Source organism: Corvus kubaryi, unplaced genomic scaffold (assembly GCF_017639235.1).
Source record: "Corvus kubaryi isolate FWS band 111438036 unplaced genomic scaffold, C.kubaryi_AGA036_p1.0 37130, whole genome shotgun sequence".
NCBI classification, from domain to species: domain Eukaryota; kingdom Metazoa; phylum Chordata; class Aves; order Passeriformes; family Corvidae; genus Corvus; species Corvus kubaryi.
This window is the reverse complement of record NW_024581033.1, coordinates 560,398-582,721: the sequence shown is the minus strand read 5'-3', so window position 1 is coordinate 582,721 and position 22,324 is coordinate 560,398. Positions and strand designations below refer to the sequence as shown.

Sequence of the window (22,324 nt, the reverse complement as noted above, 5' to 3'; positions counted from 1 at the left end):
CTTTAAAGCTAATTTGAACAGACACAGAAGACCTTGGCTTATTTTGAAAGTCCTAGTGAGGAAGGGCCAGGATTATTGGTGCTTCTGCCTCTTGCAGGGTTGAGAATCCCACTAGTTCCATGGATGAAAACAACAGGATAGGTGTTCTGAGGGTCCCCTGGCAAACTGCTGACAAGGGAAAGTCTCCACCAAGGTCTTGCCTGTGGCACCCGGAGCTGCCCTGGCCACTGAAAGGCTCCAAATCCAGTGGTATTTGAGGTGAGCTGTGGCAGAATGGAGGAGCAAACACTTGGGATTAATTTACTGCAAGAACTGGGTTTCAGTAACAGCAATCAGCTGAGCTGTGGTGAGAAACCTCTCCAGTTTGTGCTCCCATTCAGCTCCTTCTCCTGTCCTGGACTCCTGGCACTGTTGCCATGGGAGACAGGCTCCCTGCTCCTACCGAAATGCAAAGCATTTGAAATGCCGGAGATGAAACATTAATGTGGAGTGGGAAGTGGGAACCAACTGCTGGCAGCAGGGTGACCCAATGAACGGGCACTTCCCAGGGACTCGGCAGCCCCATGGTGAGGAACGTGGCAGGACCCCAGCACAGTGTCCCAGCTCTGCTCCGTGCTCCACCCTGGGCTCTTGCCAGGAGATCAGCTGCTCCCTCTGATCCTGAGCAGGCACAAATTAGCCATATTTGCTTCTCAAAGAAAAGGCTGGAGCTTGGTATCCTGCTTTAAGGTTGTTTACAGTCTCTTGGTTTTCCTTATTAATAACTGCCCAGGAAGGAGCTTGTAGGATGCGTTCGCTGGACAAGTTTGGTCACAACTGACAGAATTCCTGCTGCCTCGTTACCCTCTTGGCCTCTAGTGTTTCACTGAGCAGAGCTGGCAACACTGGGAACATCTTTATGCTCCTCCTTTTCATCCCCTCCTTAATCCAGAGGGTCTGACAGGGGAGAAAGAGAGGAGCCAGGACTATCGGAGCAATGGGGGACTTCAGTTACTGTCAACCAGAGACTTCCCAGGCCTGGATCAGAAAAGATCCAGGCGTTGCAACCCTCTGGCTGGTCTGTCCCATCCTGGTCTTGATGCTTCAAGTTTTGGTTTAACAGCTTGGCCCAGAAAACCTGCACAAGCCTGACACAATGTTTGTCCTGGGTTCTGAAGAACCTGGAATTCACACCTTTGTCCCTTGGCAGTGTTTTCCGTTCAAAATTCACTCTAAACACTCACTGCTGGGATACATGGGGGAAAGCCCTGCTGTCCCTGCATGGGATGGAAATTCCTCCGTGTCTTACCAAGAGGTTAAAAGCCAGTTTGGTTTTCTGGAAGCAGTCGATGAACTCGGCCTCACTGGGGGGTCTTGCTCGGAGGGTCAGCATTCCCTCTGCCAGGAGAAGGGGCACGTTAATTAGGACACCTTTGGGATGGTTCCATCTGCCTGCCATGCAGAAGGCACAGCAGAAATGGGTGTTGAGACCAGAACTACTGAAAATCAGGGGTTCAGGGAAAGGCAAACTCCCTCTGTGTGCCAGAGGCTCCATGTGATCTACCAGAGGTCCCCACAGAGCAGCGGCACCTCCCAAACTGGTGTGCCTGGATCCGTGGCTGTGCCAGGGCATCGATCTGGCCTTGCTGGGCTGGGAGCTGAGGTGTCCCCCCCACCTTCATCCATGCCCCCCCGTGCTCCCCATTTGTTCCGGCTGCTGCACTGCACCTGCTGGCCCTTTCTTCTTGTTCTTCTTCCCTTTCTTCCTTTGGTTGAGCTGTCGGAATGCCTCTGCAGCCTTCTGGAGCCGGGCGACAAACACTTCGATGTCATCCAGGGTGCAGTTCAGGATTTGCTGTGAGGACAGATACCCAAAGGACCGAGGTGAAAGTGAGCCCGGGCTGTGCATGGCTGTGAGCCCAAATCCCAGGGCCTGCTGCATTTCCCAGGCGAATGCACAGGAGTGGGCAATCCAGGCATCAAATGGAGCTGAATGCATCCCTTTGCAAGGACAGAGCTGCTGGGCCTGACTGTGTGCTGCCCTTACCAATGTAACAGGTGATCCCTACTGATGGGCGGCTGGAAAATAACCCAAGTTTTAACAGGATGGGGAGGAGCAGAGCTGGAATCAGCAGAGCTGCCTCAGGTCAGAGGACATTGTCACTGACCCGGTGATGGAGATTTGCTTTTGGCCACCTTATCTTTATGCACAGCAGGTATCAATTGGAAAAATGCCCAGATGATGCATTAAATGTCTGCTCACGGAGGAGCCCCTTGCTCCCTGCCTCTGCTCCTGCAAATGGGCTGTGCAGTGTCCTTGTCACCCACCGTTTCCTTTTCAATCTTCTGTGCTAACATGGCTCGGGATTCCTCATGGTCGTGAGAGCCAGAGCTTCGTCGTTCATAGTCTGCAGCCAAGGGAGAGAAAAATAGAGTAACTATCAGAGGCTGGAAATAGGCTCCACGAAAGGCAGGGATCCATGGGATGGTAATTCCCAGCTTGGGTGTTTGTTCTGGGTTGTGAGAGGACCTTAGGAATAATGTTTGTAATAGGTGCTAAATTCCAATCATCCTGGAAAAAACCCAAGCCGGAGGCACCTCCTGGTTTCCAAAAGCCACACACCCAGTGTGGGGGGGATATTCCAGCGGGAGCAATCTCTGGGGTGGCCCCTCGTGCAAAGAAAATGGCGTCAGTTCAGGGCAAGGGCTTGGAAAGGGCCGGCAGAGCAGGATCTGCCAAGTGGGAGAACTGGGGACCGTGTTTTGGCAAAGGACCATGACAAGCCCGCGGCACCTGTGAGTGTGGGGATGAGATGCCCCATTGGGACAGGTTTTGTAGGAAAAGCGGGAAGGCATTTCATGGAGAAGGGACCTCAGCAAACAGGCATCGCTCAAGGCTTTCTCCTGTCATCTGCTCTCCTGCCAGGCTCTGTGCACTGAGAGCCAGAAATCCTGCCGGGGGGAACTCCCAGCTCTGCTGGTGTGAGCACTCTGTGAAGGGCAGAGGTAAGAGTGGCTGCTTTTCATCAGAATAGAGATATTTGTTCATGGTCCAGCTCAGAAATAGAGATATTCCTTTTATGATGCAGAACTGGACCTGAAATAAGTTCTCCGTTCAGCAGCCAGAGCAGTTGATCGGCTTCAGATGCCATCCCAGGAAAGGAGTGTTTTGGATGTGTTACAGTATCCTATTACATGTTTTCCTTGAAATTAGAAATGAATGCTAAGAGAAGGTGGTATGATAGGCAGGGGTGAAAAATGCTTACAGTTTGTTCATCAGATTGATTTTTTGTCAGAGAAAGAGCTTGTTTCTGTTCCTAGGAACTTACTTCTGTTACTTCTTTCTCCAAAGGAAAATATCAAGTTTTTCCAAGCCAACTCAAACGGGGTGAAGTCAGGATGGTTTTGGAATCAGTCTTTAGATGAGTGCATAAGAGGGATGAGTTCAGACCTGCATTTCCACACTCGACTTTACAAGAATTCATGAAAAACAGTTGATTTTAGAGGGTGAAATCTTGGCTCCTGTGAAGTCAGCAGAGCCAGGAATTTGTCTTTCTGACCAAATGTCTTGTCTGTACCTTTTAAGATCACCAGTGCCTGGTTCAAATTTCATGTGATGGCTTATGAGGGGCTTTTGCTTTTTTGGGAATTTCTCTATCCCCCAAATACAGGTGTTGTTACAAGGAGTTTCTGGGAGCTTTTCTTTGTTGAGCAGAGCAGAAGATGCCCAGTGGGTACAACACTTATTCTCATCACAGATCACTTCAGGAAGGTTGGCTGTCTGGATTAACTAGTCTCCCGTCCCCAGGACAGACTTCATGAGTGTTCCCGGTACCTGGATCATGCTGGGAAGGAGGTGCCACCCTGTTCCTGTTCATCGCTGAGCCTCTCATGTCGTGCTGGATCGGGATGGGAGCTGGTCCTTGAGGTGGGGGGAGGATGGATTGTCTCTGCTTGATCTTTTCCTGGTTTGCCCTGCAAGGAAAGTGGCACAGACCAACCCCATCAGTGGCTGTGGATCCCGTTTCCAAGAGACTGGAGCGTGACTAAACCACTGGAAGCAGGGGTTTATTGCTGTTACTCCCAGCTGTATCCCACACTACTTACTTGAGTGTCTGTGGCCGTATCTTCTTCCCGTGCTTGTGGTCTGCCAGGGCACTTTCTATGTCCTCATGAACCATCTCAGCCTCAAGGATAAAACAGGAATGTTTTTAAGGGCTTGGCTTTAGGAAGGATTGGAGGAAGGGGGAAAGGGCAGACAGCAAGAAATATGTTTTATTCTGTTTCACACCAAGCAGGAAGGCTTTGCTCACCTCCACCTCGTCACAGTTGAAGAAGTGGATGTCAGGTTTGTGCTGCTCGGAATCCTGACACACGAGCAGGAGGATGGAGGAGTAGCGCATCTGATTGAGCACTGTCTGACAGTGCTGCACTGTCGGCAGGGGGAAGTCCTCCAGCTCCTCCTGCAAGAGAAGGGGGAAGGTGTCAGGCAATGGGGAACTATTAGACTGAGGGGGAATGGTCCTGTGCAGGAACTCCTGGGATCCATGGGCTCATATTCCTTAGTTTGTCATTGCTAAAAACATCCTGCTCCCATACTGCAGGGCTGACTCTAATCCAGGAGAGTATTTTGGTAGTGATTCACCCTTGTTTGTGTTCCTTAGAACTTGCCCTCTCCCAGGCAGAATGGGAAGGGTACTCACTGCACCCCACACTTCAGTCTGGGGTCAGTCCCACAGGGCTTTGGTACCTGTGTCTCACAGTCCAGCAGCCGGATGGACTTGTCGTTCACTTGCAGCAGCATCTCTTGTGTCCAGATCTTCTCTTTGGAGTTGAGCAGGATGAGTTTCCGGATTGCGTCATCCACTGTCGTGATGGACTCGCTCTTGTCCATGATGAAGGTGGCCAAGTGCTGAAGTTGAGGAGAGAGAGGAGATAAAAACAGGTGGAAAATGTTTGTTGGGGGGTGTAAATCAGTGGTGAAAGCATCTCTAGAGGCTACAATTATTGTTTGTAGTTCCTCAGAGCTCAGGCGTGAAGGAGGTGCTGCACAAAACAATTCTGGTTGTCGGCACCAGCCTGGCCATGGCAGTGAAAGATTTGGGTTTCATAATGGGTTCTCATAACCAGTTTCACCATCTGCATATTACTCTCATCAATTCCAGCAGCTCTGATCCCCGTCCAGCAGGGCAAATGCCTCACACACACGAGTTACTCCCTGGGCCCCTCTGAACCTGGCTTGGAAGTCAGACTGTGAAAGTTACACTTTGCTTGCCAAGCTATAAAAGCACTTGTGTTTTGCTTGTCTTGTGTAGCAAAGCTGCTTGTGTGGGATTTGTGCCAGGCAAAGTGCTCACAGAAGCCATGGGCAAGTGTTGGTGCTCTGTGCCAAGTGGGATCCATGTAATGTGTGGGGTCCCGTGCTTTGGGAACAGCAACTCTGGAGAGCTTCTATGCTGCAAAGCCTGCTGGAGCTCCAAACCTGGCAGCTCACTCTACATCAGCCCTTTAAGCCCCCCTTAGGGCTGGGGTTACCTTCCCCCCAAAAATACCCAGCTCGGTCCTCACGGTAGTGAAAATGGGTGTTGCTGACTGTAAGAAAGGATTTTTTGCTGCTTGCCTCTGTCCTGCCCTGTGGCTTTGCTTGGTTATCCTGGTTTTTGTACCTCCCTCCACCTGTCCTATAAACCCAGCCCATACTCTTCTCCCATCAGCCAGGCTTCCGTGTTGTTCTCCCCTCCTTTGCTGTCCCGTGTGTGCACTTGGGCCAGGAGCAGCTCAGCTACAGCGTAACCATCCAAGCTGCTTTCCCATCCCTGCTCCAGCTACATACTGAAGCATGTGGTGATTCAGGCCTTGCACTTGGCACCTGCATGACCAGAGTTTGTGTAATGGGGCAGCACTTGCAGCTTTGGTCTGCTCCTGGGTGGGCCTCCATGGGAAGGGAATGCTGGGCAGGGAGGCAGCTGTGGAAAGGAGAGGTGTGTCGCATCCAAATGTATGCTCACCAGCAGTGGGTGAAGGCCACTCCAAAAATTCAGGTGAGTAAGTGCTGCTCCCTGCGGATGGAAGAACCTGCTGTGTCTGCCAGCAGAGGGGACTGCAAAGCAAGAAAAGCTGCGACTCAGAGCAGCCGGGCTGTTTGCCCAGCTGTTATCCCTGTGCCAGTGGCAGCACAGCCAGGCCACATGTTCAGGTGACAACAGGGAAGGAAAAAAATCAGGAGGGAAAAGGAGATGGTCCTCTTTCATCTTGTTCCTTTTGTTGCCCAGCTGTGTTCCCGGTGAGATGGGAAGGGGAACGTGCCTGACTGGCAAAAAGCAGCTGAAGCTTTTCCCTGTCTTTACCAACTTTTCCAGGAGAGAAAGGCAGGAGGTTTTTGGATGGATAAGTTTCAGGCCTGACCAAGGCATCTGTGCAGTCCAAGGGCCTGGAGCCCTTGGAGGCTTATTGGGCCAGATCCCAGCTTTTTCTCTTGTCCCTGGAATATTGAAGGCCTGTCCACCAGCATGACCCTCTCATCCTGGTTTCCTTGCTCAGTAGGGTACAGAACAGGCGCTTCAGCAGCGGTGGCTAAGCTGGAGAACCAGGAGCAGATTAAGCCTTGGAGCAGGGACACCCAGGTGCTGCAGGCAGAGCTGCCCTGGGGGGCCAGGGACAGCAGTGTGGCCACCCCAAATTGTCCTGCTGGGCGTTCAGAGTTTGTGGGGAGGGCAGCAGTGGAATGCCTGCTTCTCTCTGATGCAGACATCCTGTAGTCTGGTTTCAAAGCAAGAGCTGGAAAACCGGGGGGGTGTTTTAAAGCAAGTCCTAAATGGATAGGAAATTTGTTGTAAGGGGATGAGTTTTGCCTGGCTTTTCTCCCTTTGATACCATATCTTCCTGCCTTCTCCTAGGAGAAGTAAGGGATCAGGTAGCTTCTTTCTGGTGCTGATGTACTCATGAGCTGATTCAGTAACCCGGTGGGTTGTGTCCACAGTCGACATGTGTGTCAGTGGGCCATGGAGGAGGATGAGAGAGCTGCTGAGAAAGAATTCCTTTCTCCCTGTAAAAGCCCAGGTAAATGCTAAGTGGGAAGCAGATTAGGAGGCAGCAAAAGCTGATGCTGCTCCAGCGTGTCCTGCCATGGGAACTGGAACCTTGGAGAAGCTGTGGATCTCGGGGTCTGACACAGACCAGGTGGACCCGAGAGGGATGTGTGCACTCAGAGCACACAGTCTTGGGCGGTTGTAAGGAAGCACAGGCAAGAACTGTTGTTGCAGTTGGCTCCACACAAGGTGGATGCAGGGAAAGCCTCAGATTTAAAGCACTGGTGCACCTCACTGGCAGAAAGTCTTGAAACGTGCTCTTGGGCATTAGGGGTGGATAGGGTTTGTGGTGTCCCATTTGCTCTTAGATGATTCCCAAAGACGGGAGGAAGGAGCAGAGAAGAGGGCAAACACTTCAGAGTGCAAGGCCCATTCCTGTGTTCGTCAAGCAAAGGTATGGGGTGAGGCACTATCTAAATAAAACTCCAGGCAGGTGTGTGAGCCGAAAGCTGAGATTAGCAATGCAATCACGAATGAAAAACATGCTGGGTGTATGTTACTGTAATTGTAAAATAGTGCATGGGAAGGTATTTGCCAAGTCAGTCTTATCTGTGCAGAGGTGACAAGCCCTCTGCTTTCAGAGCAGTGAGGAGAATGGGTTTACTCAAAATGACAGGCATTTTTATCTCTGCTATTATTTTATCCACCACCTTTACAAGCTTCATAAATTCCTTTGCTGTTTATTGTTCAGTTAGTTTTCATGGAGGGGAAGCTACTTGTCTGACTCAGTCATTAAAATATTTTTCTGCTTTCCATTTTCCATAGATATGGGTGGATTGAGAGGGAGAAGCTTGCTGCTGTCTTTGTTTTATCCCTTAAAACCCCTTTTCACCCACATGGATATTCAAATACAGCAGCTTTTACTAGAACGGGCAATGAGTCCATCCACCATTAAACTTTGATCAGATTACTTCAAAGGGTGTAAAATGCTTCCCGCGAGGAAACCGCATTCTATCTCACTGCCTGCCACCGCAGTCCTGTTTGCCTTGGTCAAAGTTCAGGGGAGAGACTCACAAACAGGCGGCTTATGGCATAACTAATGAAGAATTCATTTACATGTCACCATTTAAGGTCCCTTCTCTGCATCCATGAGTGACTTCTGAGCCATGGAGTTGGTTTCTCTGATGGAAACCAGGACCTCTTTCCAAACAGGCATTTTACAAGTCTGAATTTAGACTTTTAAGGGGCCCCCTCTCCTAAATATGAACCTCAGGAAGTGTTTTCCTGTCTTGCCTCCCTCCGTTTTCGGTGATGAATGGCCCCACCTCCTCCATGGAGTTCTGCACCAGCGAGTTGCGCTACAGGAATCGCTGAGCTCAGGATGGCCGGGATGGCCAGGCTGGCTCCTCTTTTTGGGGTGGGTGTCTGTGGCAGTGGGAGATGGATTTGGCTTATTGCCTGTCTTGTGTGAAGGGGTTTGTGTTACCAGAGAGGACACAGTAGCTGGGGAGAGCTGAAAGCTGATAGTCCATGTGGTCTCTGTTGTTTGGAAAGCTGAGTTCTGGTGACCACCATGGGAGCTCTGCTTTTAACCTGTCTATACTGATCAGAAGGGTTTGAAACACAGGGTGAGAGGAGGGACAACATTTCCTGGTCTCCTTCAGACACAGAGGAGGGAGAGGACCACAGCTTCTCCATTTCCTCTCTCCTTGTACAGGGTTCCCCTTGTTTATTTAAATCTTTTTTCCCCCATTCTCCTTTACTCAGTGACTTGGGACTTTATTGGTAGGGAGGTTCCCAACTCCACCTTGGCCTCCTGAAGGTCCAGGACACACAGAACACACTGCACTACTGGCACCTATCACTGACCTTGGCCTCTCAGCCCCTTAGCACTCCATTGCATGTGTGTGCTCACCTGGACGTGGTACTGGGAAGTCTCGTGCATGATGACGTTGGAGTTGGAGTATTTTTTCCTTTGTTCTGTAAGAAACAAGAAAACAAGCATTGGTTGTTTTTCTTTGGATCTGAGAATTACAACTCCGAGTCTTTCTCGTGGTCTCTGAGCTTTCCAGCTTGGGCTCCATGGGCATTACCAGCAGGTGTCTCTCCAGAACAAGCATTGCCTTTCCTTGAGATTTGCCTTGGGGATTTCGCCTTCCTCCTTGGCCAGCCAAGAGCTTTTAAATCGAGCTCCTCTTGGTGCACAGGGCTGAGCACAATCCTGCCCACGGCTTGGGGAGCATACTGAGCACCCGGAGATATTCCAGAGATAAGGATCGTGGAAAGATGCCGCTGCTCTTGTTTGGAGCCTGGCAAGGGTGGGTAGAAGCTGATTCAAGCCGATTTCTAAAGCTTTTTAACACTTATTCTAACACTCTTTAGGCTGCACCATCAGCCTGGCAGGACACACGAGTACTTCATACCTTGTAGCTCTGCGCCTGTGGCTGAAAACACGGCAGTGTTTTGCCTCTGCACCTGACTGCTGACAGCCCTGGAATGGTGGCTGTTGCCCAGTAGAAATGATTTATTGATTTATTGGTGGGAACATTGTCAGAGGCATTAATGGAGACTGCAGGGCTCTGAGCCTGTGTCTCATACACCACCAGCACCAGCTCAGAGGTGGAGTGAGGATGGTTCAGGGGAAAGACCTCAGACACCCAGCCCAGCTCCCTGCTCAGCCATTCCAGAGCGACCTTGAATGAACAAATTAACATTGCAGCACAGCCCCTTCCCACCTCAGGCTGGCAGGAAAGGCTCAGTGGCACTTTCTGGTTGCTGGGGGCTTTAATTGCAGTCTGTCCTACTTGAAATATGGGGCAAGGTCTGGGGTAGGGCACAGGCAGTGCATCCCGCAGGGATTCGGGGCTGATGTGAGGCACTTTTTTCCTCTCAGTAACCTCAATTTCCTCCCTGAGCATTTCTTGTGTAAATAGATGACACTGATGGAAATGAGAACACCGCATTCATGTGGGATGGAGACAGATTTGGGTTTTAAGACATCCCATCTCCTCCTTTTCCAAAGGGAGTGGAAAAGGCTGAAGTGGGTGGTCTGGAAACAAAGGGAGTTTACATTCGGACAGGCAAGTGTCTCCAGCCCTGAGAGGAAGGGTGCGGAGTTGTGTTGGGAACTGGTAGTCCCTGAGGGAAGGAAGGAATAGCAGGGGGATGAGGTTTCCAGTGGGAGGCTAGCACAGGTCTGTGTTCCTATTAGGAAAACAGCCCATGGAGCTGTATCAGTGGTCAGGGCGACAGCTGGTTGCCCTCAGACCCTCTGGGATCCCCTCCAATGCCTTTTCCCCATCCTCCAAGCTCAAAGAAGCTGCACGTGTCACAGTCAGGGGAGATCTCAGCATCACCGCTGAGAAAATATTTGGAGAAGTTTTAGGGACTGATCAAAACCTCAGAACTCTGCATAGCCCAGCTTCCCATTGCCTGCACTCCATGAGTGCAAGAGAGCAAAGGCCCCTTTAGCCCTTTATAGCCTTGTTCAGACAGCAGCAAGCCCTGGGACAGGGAGAAACGCAGATGTTTCCCCTCCCTCTGTTGATTTTTCCCAGGGGGAATTTCTGCATTACCTCCAGGAGTCACAGAACTAGAACAAAGTGCCTCTATTTTGTCTCCCGATGTCATCCAAGTGATGTCCCAGAAGCTGCCCAGGGCAAGAAATGGGGTGTTTCTGCATGTTCTGAAATCCCTTCTGTCTCCTTGGCTTCTACCTGGCCCCCACACCCATGGAAACTTTTATTTTTGTGTTTCCTGCTGGCATCTGCAAAGAAGACCACGAGGTCTGGAACCAGACAGGCTTTCTGGGGACAGCGGGGTGTGAAAACACCGAAATCTCCTTCTTTCCTAGCGCTTAGTTTTGATTTAAACACAGGAAGAATTAAAGATCCAGACTGCAGATCACAGAAGAGTCAGGTTTGGGCCACATGTATCCAAGGAGTGTGGGTGCTTTAAAGAAAAAGAGTGGTGTTTGGTTTATATACTCAAAGCAATGTGGTGAAACACTGCAGGGCTTTCCAAGATGCATCATTATTTGTCTTTGATTAAATCTGGCTCTGGCTGGGCTGATCCCAAAATGCTTTTAGGAAGAAATTCTTCCCTGTAAGGGTGGTGAGGCCCTGGAACAGGTTGCCCAGAGCAGCTGTGGCTGCCCCTCCCTGGTAGTGTCCAAGGCCAGGCTGGACTGGACTTGGAGTAACCTGGGATAGTGGAAGGTGTCCCTGTCTGTGGCAGGGGATGGAATGAGATGGGCTTTAAGGTCCCTTCCAACCCAAACCATTCTGGCATTCTGTGAATGATGCTTAGAGCAAGATCTGTGGCTGTTTGACTCCTGGATCAAGGGGGATCCTTTCCTTTGCCCAGGTGAACTCCCTTGGCCAGCCATATACCTCAGAAGGCAGGTCAGCTGTCCTGTGTGGCTCCACCCTGCCCTTCTGCACAGCCTTGTCCCTGACCTGCTGAATTTTGTATGAGTGCATGCTGGCCTGTTAGCAGCAGCAGCTCATTTCCTCTGGCTTCATCTGACACCTCACATCAGGACACTTGGCATTTCTACAGCATCCTGCAACAGGACCTCGGCACCTTCAGGTGTTATCTGACCCCTAACCTGGCCCCAGGATGTGGAGAATTTGCATAATCCCCATGTGATAGATGAGCACTGCAGGAATACAGTGATGATTTCCCCAAATTAGCTCAGACACCCATCTGCATCTCTGTTTATCTCCTGCTGTGACCTTCAGAGTCTGTGGGAGTGGAGGACTCTGGATATAACACATGCAAAGGGCAGGGAGAGCTCCAGGGCTGTGGCACTGGTGCAGCAAACATCCAGAGGTGATAAAACTGGCATGAGCACACAGTGACCACCACTGTCCTTTTTCCCTTTTGTCTGCCAAGAGAACCAAAGAGATGGGAAAACAATACAGCTTTGTCCTGTCCTTTTTGTCTCTGGCAAGGAAAAAACCCAGCTCATAGCATGGGTATCCTGGCAGGTGCTGTTGTGATCCCCTGTGGCCTGAGGAGCCGTCGTGCTGATCCCAGACACTTGCTGTATGAATGGGATGGGGAATCCAGAAACCTTTGAATGCCTTGAGCATGGATAACACGTGGGGCATGCGCAACTTCTGGTAAACTGTCTAATCTCTTGCCTCTCAGGGTCTGGCCCAGTGATCCCTAAGACAATCCTTTGAGGGGAAAAAGCCCTATAAATGGTTCTTTAACAGAATTCACTTCAGTTCTCTCCTAACCAGGTAGCTTTAATCTTGCCTCTCACCCAGAGGCGTGCAATGTATGTTATCTACCACTGTTACCTTACAGCTAAACAGTGCTGTAGGAATGGTGTTTACCACTGGCACCAGTGAGGAAATGGGAAGAGCTGAGACCACTGCGGAGGTACAAGGTGGTACCTGAGGGCTCAAAACAGTGCTGGGCTGAAATCCCAGTGATGATACTAAAATCTTGGCTGGCAGGGAAAGAGTCCTGTTCGGCTTTATGTTAAGGAGCAGAAGGGATGAAAGAGAGCACTAAATGAGGAAAAAAAAGCAGTATCGATGCACATCCTGGAGGGCTGGGGTTATCAGCTTGGTCCAGGAAGCCAAAGCATGTCTTTAGTGCCAAGTTCCCTCCCCATTTCCATGCAAAACCTTATTTTGCAGGGAGCTGGGACGTGGCTGTGAACGCTCCGTTCAGTGAGCACAGGAGATCAACTAGCGGGATAAAACTGCCAGCTTAGAGCTGGGATAATTGGTTAAGATCTCTGGGAATGTTGGAACAGTGCCAAGGACGGCAAGAGCAGGCTTGTCTTTCTCCATGCACGGCTTCTGCCAAGCCAGAGGGGCACAGCACCCCAGTACAATGTGACAGTGGGCCCCTGCCCCGCCTCTATGCATATCATTCTCTGATTAATTAGTTTCCCCACACAAGATCCCACAGGAAACTACCTGATCCTCCCTGTCCCTCCCCCATTTGTTTCCAGCTGTTGCTGGGCAGAAGGCACAGCAGAAGACGGGGGGATGTACAGACAAGTACGGAGCAGTCTGTGAGGAATGAGAGGTATTGGATTTGTTTTCCTTGCCAGTGCCATACCAAGGATCTCTCCTCCATTCCCTGAATCACACTGCCGACCTCCCCAGCCTCCACATCCATTACAGCAGCCTAAGGGAAGTCCTGGCGGTGCCTTCTGGAGCTTGCCAGTTCCTTATATAATCTTCACATTATCTATATGTTATCTAGCAGTGCACATGCTGTTTATAGGAACCTGCCAGCGCAGTGTGAGCTGCTCTGTGCCAAATGGCAGATCAGGACCAGCCTCCCAAGGAGAAATGGGGCAGCAAATGCTCTGTGTGCTCATGGCAGCCACAGAAACCTGCCAGGCTGGATTACAGAGCAGCAGTATGGAATAACCTCCATTCCAGGATCCCTGCATGGGGCCAGATGTGGCAGTTGAACTCAGCATCTGCCAGGTTCCAGCTTCCTCGCCAGGTAGGAGGATGGGATGCTCCAGGTTACCCGTGGCTAATCAAGGATCTGGTTTTGGGCCTTGCACAGACCTGCTGTGCCTGAGCTCCCGACGGGAAAATCTGCAGGTCCTGCCTTGCTCCTTCCTTGTTCTCTACGGCCAGCACAGGAAGACCTCGATTTTGGGATATCTTTGCAGATTAGGGAGCATCAAGCTCCCTGGGTTTGCTGTTAGATCCATGGTACTTGCTGACGTGCTGGAACTGGTCTGTACCAGCGCCTGTGGCACTGGGAATGTCTGCCTGGCCAGCTCTCACTCACGGCTGGTGTGTGCGGATGGCTCTGGAAGCTCTTGGAGTGAATGAACAGCTCTCACTGAGGTGTGAATGGGCTGTGGCAGCAGGGAGCAGCTGCTCTGGGTGTCACACGGCTGAATTCCTGCTTGGCACACTTCATATTTGCCACAGCTCAGCCCCAAGTGCTCACATTCCTGGTTTATTAGCTGAAGACACAACCCACTCTAGGAAAGCAAATAAAAACCTGGCGCAGCTCCTGGGTTGTGCAAGGACTGAGTACATGGAGGAACAGTGTGTGTTTGTGTCCAGTATGTCTGGCGGCACGGTGTCCACCGGGCTGCTTGGAGCAGGATAATCAGGGCATTGAGGAGTTGCAGCTCACTGGTAGAGATGTTCCCTTTCGCCTTTACAACCAGACCTGGAAGAAACCTGCAAATTATTTTTCACCAAAAAACCCAAAGTGGTGTTTTCTCAACTTCCTGTAGCTGGTAATGACATTTTTGAATGTCAGAACATAGTTAGTAAGATTGGGGGAATCCTGATTTAATTAATTCGCTTTATTTGAGTCTTGAAAAAAATTTGTAATGAAAAGTTCCCCCTTGTTTTTTTGTTGTTATTTTTATGAACTACCACAGCTTTAGCTCCCAAGCTACTTGGGCATATCCAAAACCCCATTTCCATTTAGGAAAAGGTTCCTCTGTGTGAGCTCTGAGCAGTTACTCCATGCAAGGAGAGAACTTGTGCTCAGCAGTTTCAAGGTGGCAAAGAAAAAGGGTCACTGTAGATGCCGAGTGGCATTAGAGGTGGGAGATCCCTCTCCACAGCATCCCTGTCACTAACTGCCTTCCCAAACTCCCGGCCAGCAGCACCTGGAGCAGTGTCTGCTCCTCCCAGTAGCTCCAGTCAGGGCTGAACTGAGCCAATGTGTTCCCTGTCTCACCCACCACTGGGGTTTGATCTGCAGGAACCAACAGGATTGTTGGCTTCCAGTTTTTCTTCCAGCCCTGTTTGCAGTTGGTGTATTAAATGTCCAAGGCGTTGAATAAACGGGTCACCCACACACAGAGTGCCAAGGGGAGCCGGATAATCTGAAGCTGGAATCTTGGGTGGGAAAGGGGATGTGAAAAAGGGTGCTGGAATGGCACCGAGGGAGCAGTGGGGGAGGACAAGGGAGTTATTCAGGACTGGCAGCAGAGGAGATGAGCAATTAATGGTCTGGGCAAGGAGGCTGGACCTCTGCTGAACCTCAGGCTTTTTCTCCAGTATGATGAAGCCTTTAAAGACATGACAGTGAGTGTCACTGTTCAGATGTTGCCCAAATCCCTGTGGATTTAGGTATGGACACGGCCCTCTTGACCCAGCAGTGCAGCTGAGCAGGCTCGGGTTTAGCCACCGCTCCTGCCAGGGTTGTCTCTTGCAGACAATACCAGTGTGTGTTAAATCCTGCACACATCCTCTCCTAAAGGTTGTGGGGAAGGAACAGTCCCTCTGTGCTCCTGTCAGTAATGGTGTGACAGCCGTGTGGCCTCCAGCTGGAATTGTGAAGAAGCTCATGGTTTGAGCAGGGTGTGGCAGAGCCAGCAGCAGGGAATTACAGACTGGGCACTGTGCTCAGGGCTGGCGGGTCTCATCTCAGAGACCCCTCCATGTGGCTGGGCTGGAAGCCCCATTGGGATACAAGGGAGATCTGTGGAGACCCCCAGGAGTTGGTTCATGACCATTAAACGTAATTTACTCCTTCTCCATTGGTGTGTTCTGCCTGGCCAGCGCCAAGCAGCTGCCCGTGGCTCAGGGGTGATGCTGGTGCCAGTGCAGCCTCTGCCTGTGGCTCCCCAGGGAGATGATCCCTGTCCAGGGCCACGCCAGGCAGGAAGTGGCTCTTCTCTTTGTGATAGTGCCTCGTGTCCTGTTACAGCGCCGCAGCCTGGCTTGGGTTACGGGTGTGCAGTGTCAAGTGATCGGTGTTAGCACTGCGCTTCTCCAGCCTAACCTATTGCTCCAAAACCCCTTTTCCAGCCCTGTGCCCTATCAAGTCTGGTTCTCTCCCAGAAATGAGTGCATCGAGGATGGGTGGGCAGGCTGGAACCAACTGGCTGTGTCCCTCTTGGCCTGGGGCGCTGGAAGGAGGCTGAGCACCGCAGGGACAGACAGCAGCCAAACAGAAATGAGCTGCTCCTCGCCAGTGCCCCATGAGAAATCACTGCCATCATCAAACTGCCCTCAACTTCTCCAGCTATGCTGCCTAATCCATCAGGAGAGCCAGCCAGCGCTGTTTGACAGCCCTGGAAACAGCTGAGGGGAACACCTGCAGAAGTCCACCTGGAGTCACCTCAGAAAGGTGTGGCAGCAGCTTTCCTGCTGTGGGAAGTGCTGTGCAGAAATGCTGCCTGCCAGCCCTTCCTGTGGGTTCTGCTGGAGCCTGGTTTCCCCCCCCGCCACAGGCTTTCATCTGGGCTTGGAACCGACGCCTGTAAGCAGAGAAGCAGCCTAATTATTTATGGTGTGCATTAATATTTATTCAGCTGGTGGCTGTGTAGGGAGAGAGGTGGCAACCTGAGAGGGGCTAGCCATTGCCTGCTGCCAGCTGAGGCAGGACTGCTCCCTGCAGCCACAGACCTCTCCAGAATGTGAAGCTGAACGAATGTGGTGCTGTTTTACTAAGGGGGTAGGAAAGGATGAGTGTTCTGCTCCCATGAGAGCCAGAAAACTCCACCGAGGATGGCAGAGCAGCTGGAAAACACATCCAACTCTGGCAGGGATAGAGCATGGGAGGGTATCTTGACACTTTAAGCCAATTTAGTTGTAGAATTCCCTTTGGTCATCTCTCCACATCCCTCTGTGCTCACCACAGACACTATGGTAGGCAACATATTTGGTGATTAAAGCAATTTCAGCGGGCCAAGTGTGACACCAGAGCCTTCCCCACCCATCAACAGCCATGTGATGAGGCTGTGTCCTGTGAGGACCTTCACACTATGCCCTGGAGCCCCCCAGAGTGGTCCCCCACCTTCATCATCCGGGTGCCTTCCTGTGCACAGCCTGAAGCTGCTGCTGTGTTCCAGCTTCACCATGACAATTTTAAATATCCCTCTTCAGGGTCTCCCCCTGAGGTGGGTTTAATATTCCCAGTGTACCCTCGACTGGCACCCAGTCAGATTAGGCCAGTATTACTGTAGGAAAAGCATCTTTGGAAAGCTAAACCCAAGGCCTTGTTCACCAAGAAATAATATTTAGACACCTGTGTGCATTGGAGTATCTGTGGTCATTACCCAGCGCGCCTTAAATGCAGTGGATGCCTGTGAGCTGGGAATTTGGAAGTCACTGCACTTGCTTCTTGGAGGTCCGGCAGTGTACACAGGCTGAGGGTCCAGCCTGATTGCACTGGAGGAAAATGGAGATATGAAAAGTCTTGTCAGCTCCAAATGTCCCTCAGCAGTGTTGTAATCACATAATCAAGGCCAGCTTGGCTTGGTGTGATTTGTTTCATTATGAAACATAATTCTCCCTGGAATTTTAGTTCTTGCCTGCCCTCTACCCCCAAATGTGCCAGCTCACAGCAGAAATTAATGCTGGGGGAGGAAGGATCCGAGTGGGAAAGGGACCAAGACATTTAAATACTGGTTTATGCGTGCTGAATGTCCTTTACTGAATTAGCGGGTGGGTTTCAAGTGCTGCTAAGCAAAATCCCTCTGGATGTGCTCATGCCAGGGGCTGGGCTGGCCAAGAGCCACTGATTTGTGCAGGGAATGCCTGCAGAGCTCGTTCTGCATTTCAGTGGTGGCAGGGAAATAACAGGCAGCTGCTTTACTCCTCCTGAGGATTTGGCCCAGGGACATCCAGTCCTCATTTCAGGTTTGCTGGAATTTGGTCAGAGAGATCCCAACCCTGATGAATTTGCTTTTGAGGTGTGTTCATGCAAAAAAATGTAGAAGATTAAATTCTGTGCTGAAAAGTGCTTATTTGAAAGCTGTGTTTGTTTCCAAGGCAGTCTGTCAACCTTTACCTGCTCTGGCTTTCATGGCATGGGATTGAGGGGTGCTCCCTGTGCCATGGCACCATTAGATTCCCCCCTAGAACTCTGATGGCACCCATGGGTGCCAGCCTGCAAATCTGCTTGACTTTAACGCCGTTGTGAGCTCCCAGGTTCATTTTTACACATCTCTGTAGGGCTGTTTACCTGGCAACTACAGCCCTCCTGCCCCTGACGGGATGTGCCACAATTTCAGTGCACAGCCAAAGGAATGTGCATTGCCTTGGAGGCAGGAGTTTGTTGCACTAGCAGCCCTCTGTGCACCCGAAATTTCCACACCTCATCCTCTTGCTTCTTTATCATGTGTCTTTCCATCTTCAGAAGCAACTGACACAATTCAAACCCCTGCTTGGCACCTGCCCACCCTGCAGCATCCAGGCCACAAACAGCCCAAATTTCTGCTCTGTCATTATCCCCATGTTTCATTTCTTGGCAGCTAATTGAAGTTAACAACGACTTTGTTTAACACCAAGTACAGCCCCTGCCATCCCGCTTCTCCCCAGGTGAGATCGGTCTCTCTGGACACTGCTCCAGGCCATCCCACACGGATAAACCTCCAGCCAAAACCCTTGGGCAGAGTCACTTCCCAGGGACAAATAAACCACCTTGGCAGTTCATAAGCTGCCCAGCTATGGCAGGGCATCACTGATCAAATAGAAGATCTCCAAGGAGAAGCACACGCAGCCTGTTCCTTCCCAATTAAACATCGACCAGGTAAATCCACAGCTCTCAGGTGGGAGAGCTGGCAGGCTCAGACTCTCCGAAAGCTGCTTGAGTTCCCCCAGACAACCCCCAACTTCTTATCCAAGAAATAACTGAGGGAGGTGATTTCTCACATGATTTATGCTTGCTCTGCCCATCCCAGAGGCCACATTTTCACCTGGGGTACCTGGATCTGCTGAGATCAGGAATAACTGTTATTGATACCTAAATGTGCTCAACCCAAACAAGCTGACTCTAGGACTGTGAAGGAACACCCATCCTGCCCATTCCCTGCATTTCCAAAGAGCCAAAGGGCACAGAATTTTCATAGTTCACTGAGTAGTTAAAAGAGGATAATCATTAACCTGCCGAGGACAGTCTTTCTTTTGTGAGGCCCTTTATCAGGTGATCTTGCTAACAGACCTGGGGAGGATCTGGGTGGGGGAAGCAGCCGTTCTGTTCCCACAAAATCCCAACTGTCCCCAGCGTGGGAGTTGTCAGCACAGATGTGAGGTGTGTTTTTGCTGCCAGGTCAGGCCAGCCTGTTGCATATGGAACCCTGGATTCATGAGGCTTTGGTTGAGTTCCAGCCTAAAGCTCCCCAACGTCCGCATCCAGCTCTCCAGAGGTGCCTTTGCCATGGGAAACTTTGGGTATGTTTGCAGGCACGACTCACCGTACAGGTCCTTTGCGCTCAGCTTGGAGGCTCCGTCGGCTTTGCCCATGCTGCCACTGGAGAAGAAAGAAGGTACAAATCAATCGTCAGCTCTCAAATATTTTTAACATCAGTTTTCACACAGCAGCACTGCAGCTGTCCCAGAGGGACCAGCCCTTCCCTTCCTTGCAAAGCGTTTCCTTGTGGGCCGTGCCAGCGGCTCCCTGTGCAACCCTATCTGCTATCCACACCACAGGCACATGTCACTGAACCCAGCAGTGGAAACAGGACACGGAGCAGCCCAGTCAGGCCTGTCCCCACTAGAGTTACCTTTGCAGTGTCCCCTGGAAGGGCAGCACTCTGGAGGGGCTGGGTTAAGGACAGCGGCTCCCAGTGTGCCATAAGTGGGGTTGTTACAGGGAGACCTCCATGTTATACCTGAGTCCACCTGAACCTGAGGCAGTGTAAGAGCCAAGGTGATGATCACTTCTCAATGGACATGTTGGAGATGTGCCCCTTGAAAGCAGGTGCTCCGATATAGAACATATCCCATGTAAGAATGTGAGAGGGTGGAATCGTGTGTAAACAGTTGAATTTTGGAGTGTCAGGTCTCTAAGCACCACATGTAGGGCCACCCCCCATGCCTGGGTTATGGGTAGGAATGAGCAGCCAGGAGATAACGGTGTTGTCTCTGGCAGAGGAGGATCCAAGCGAGATCTGAGGCACTGTGGTCAGGCTGTCCTGCATGGAGCAGTGAGCGCACGGGCGCTCAGGGGCTGCTTTGTGCTCTGTCACCATGTCCCCTGAGGGCAGGCAGTGGTTCAGGTGCTCATAGCCATTGCAGGAAGGAGGGAGAGAGAGAGCTGGTGGCTCTGGCTCCGTTGGGAAGTTGCCATGGGCTGCTGTAGCCCGAGGCTCCTGGTGTCCCTCCTGTGGAGAGGCTCCTGGTGTCCCTCTGCTCTCTCCACCTAACGTGCCATTATCAAACCCCAGTGCACAGGGCAGGTGATGTGTGAAGCAGTCCCAGCTTGTGAGGTGCCCAGGAGGGGTGAAACAAACACCAAGGACTTTGGGGATGAGTGGGACTGCTTAGAGTATCCCCTGGACGGTAGGAAGGATTGGTGCAGGAAGATCCTTACTTTGATGGGCCGGGGTTGCTGCTGAGGGTTCCTTTGTGACTCATGTTGCTTCACAGGCCGGGCAACTGCAGCAGAAGCACAAGAGACAGGGTCAGTGGTTATAGAACAGGCTCTCAGGTGATTTATCCATGTGCACCCTGCCCTCCCTGCCTCCAAGCTGGGGTCTCCAAGCAGATGGAGCAGTCATGTGAGCACAAGGGTGTTTCCTCCCTGCTCTCAGTCACCTCTCACTGCTCTGACCCGGGCTGAAGGTGACACATCCCAGGATGCTTTTTCAAAACCTACTTCCACCCCTCCCTCTTGCCCTTCCATTCCAGGCACACCCCAGCTTCGTGGCTTTTCAGCACATCTTTTTCCAGCAGCACTGTCCTGCCTAGAGTTAAACAGGGACTGAGGTGGCCTTTGCCTTCATGGTCTGTCCCAGCTCCCTGTGCCTCTGTGCTTGTGGCTGTGTGTCCCAAGTCATTTTTCATGCCTAGAGTGCTGTTAGCTTCTGTTATGTGGTAATTTTAAGCTCTACACCAGCTGTGAAAGCATCTTTACAAGGGGACTGCCCACATAAAGAAAAATGTGATAACTGAATGCTGCTCCACTGGCAGCACAAGGATAAGGAAAATGTACTGTGGTGTCTGAGTGGTTAGTGAAAGGTAGCCAGGATCAGCACTTATTTTTTTTCCTCCTCTTACCAATGAGAATTAGAATGTGGGAGGAGATGTGAGAGAGATCCAGGGACTGCTCTGACAGCAGAACTGCAAGGGAAAAGAAACAAAACCAGCAAACAGGGTATAATAAGATCTCAGGGAATGATTTGTTTTGGTATCCAAGCTCTTCACCTGTGCTCCATGTGTGAGCTCAAGGGAAGCCAAGGTGAAGTCCTAAAGTTTTTTTAAGTCTCTTGGAAAGTTCAGGGGCACTTCTGTGCCTGGGTCAGACCCTGCTCACCTCATTATAAGGTTGTCAGAATTCAGAGGTTTGGCTTAGAAATACTCATTGCTGGCCTAAAGGAAGAAATTCCTCAGTGTCCTCAGTGGGATTTCCTGCAAGGGAACCACTGAGTGTGCTTGGCGTGTGCCAAGGTCTGCCATGACAGCCATGGGCAGGCCGTGGAACTTCCTCCAAGGGTTTGTCTTCACTGAATCTAGGCTGAAGTGTGTGTAATCCCCAGGGAATACTTTGGAGTCATCCCTGACACCTGGGATTTCCCCTCTGGAGGCTGACTATGTGCTGCAGGGTTTGTTGTATCGTCAGCAGAGCTGCCCTAGATTCCTTACATATCCGTTTTTATTCCTCGTATTGGAACACTTGTGGTATTTTGCTCCATGTGTTTCACCCTGAGGTGAGGGCAGAGACAGTTCTCTCACTGATCTTATCAGAACTGTCAGTGGGATGTCAGAGGGATGCACTTATGGGGATGCAGGTGAAGTACCTGGCTGTACACAGACTGCATGGAGAACCCCAGCAGGTTTTAGGCTCAGCCTTACAACTTCCAGCCTGTTTTCTGTCACAGTAACACACTCAGCATGGAGACACTGACAGAAAGGACTCTCAAGTGCATTTTAGTAGCTAGTATGTTAAATTCACCCTTTTTTGTCTCTCTTGTGGTCGATACTGAAATCCCTATGCACACCTATAAGAGGTATAAATCCATATCCACATTAGAATAGAAACTTGGTGGGTTTGCCAGCACCTCAGAGTGTAATAAAACCCATCGCTGTGCCCAAGCTTGGGTACCTGTGAATTTTTCCTCTGGTAATAGCTGTCTGCTGGTTTCCTTTTACAGTCCTCAGACTGTTCCTATCTCCTGGATCTCTTTGTGCATTAGCATAAGATACCTGGAAAAGAGAACTGGGGCTTTTAAAAACCCCACTCTGCTCTGTTTACTGTGCACCACCCAATCACTTGAGTCCCACAGCTGATGACAGCTGGGAGTGTTTCTGCATATTAGTGTCATATTCTCACCCCCTTTCTCTCACTGCCCCAGGGCCATGTCCTAATGTACTGAAATCCAGGTTATTCCAGCAGGAATGTGTCACCAGGTT

At 50.9% G+C, this 22,324-nt stretch overlaps 1 protein-coding gene across 1 annotated transcript in view; it reads right to left on the bottom strand.

Annotated features, from left to right (window-relative positions):
- Window positions 1-843: 843 nt before the first annotated feature.
- The window catches only part of EPS8L2 (EPS8 like 2), a gene marked incomplete at its 3' end in the record, with an annotated part of 38,179 nt that continues 16,698 nt past the window's right edge, over window positions 844-22,324 (bottom strand). The window contains exons 2-12 of the mRNA XM_042021208.1: window positions 20,286-20,350; window positions 19,168-19,223; window positions 8,923-8,987; window positions 4,730-4,891; window positions 4,293-4,442; window positions 4,087-4,166; window positions 3,815-3,954; window positions 2,308-2,387; window positions 1,708-1,834; window positions 1,235-1,377; window positions 844-936 (exon numbers count right to left, since the gene is read on the bottom strand). Of these exons, the coding sequence (XP_041877142.1) occupies window positions 844-936; window positions 1,235-1,377; window positions 1,708-1,834; window positions 2,308-2,387; window positions 3,815-3,954; window positions 4,087-4,166; window positions 4,293-4,442; window positions 4,730-4,891; window positions 8,923-8,987; window positions 19,168-19,223; window positions 20,286-20,329 (1,140 nt within the window). The remainder of the gene's footprint in view (window positions 937-1,234; window positions 1,378-1,707; window positions 1,835-2,307; window positions 2,388-3,814; window positions 3,955-4,086; window positions 4,167-4,292; window positions 4,443-4,729; window positions 4,892-8,922; window positions 8,988-19,167; window positions 19,224-20,285; window positions 20,351-22,324) is intronic.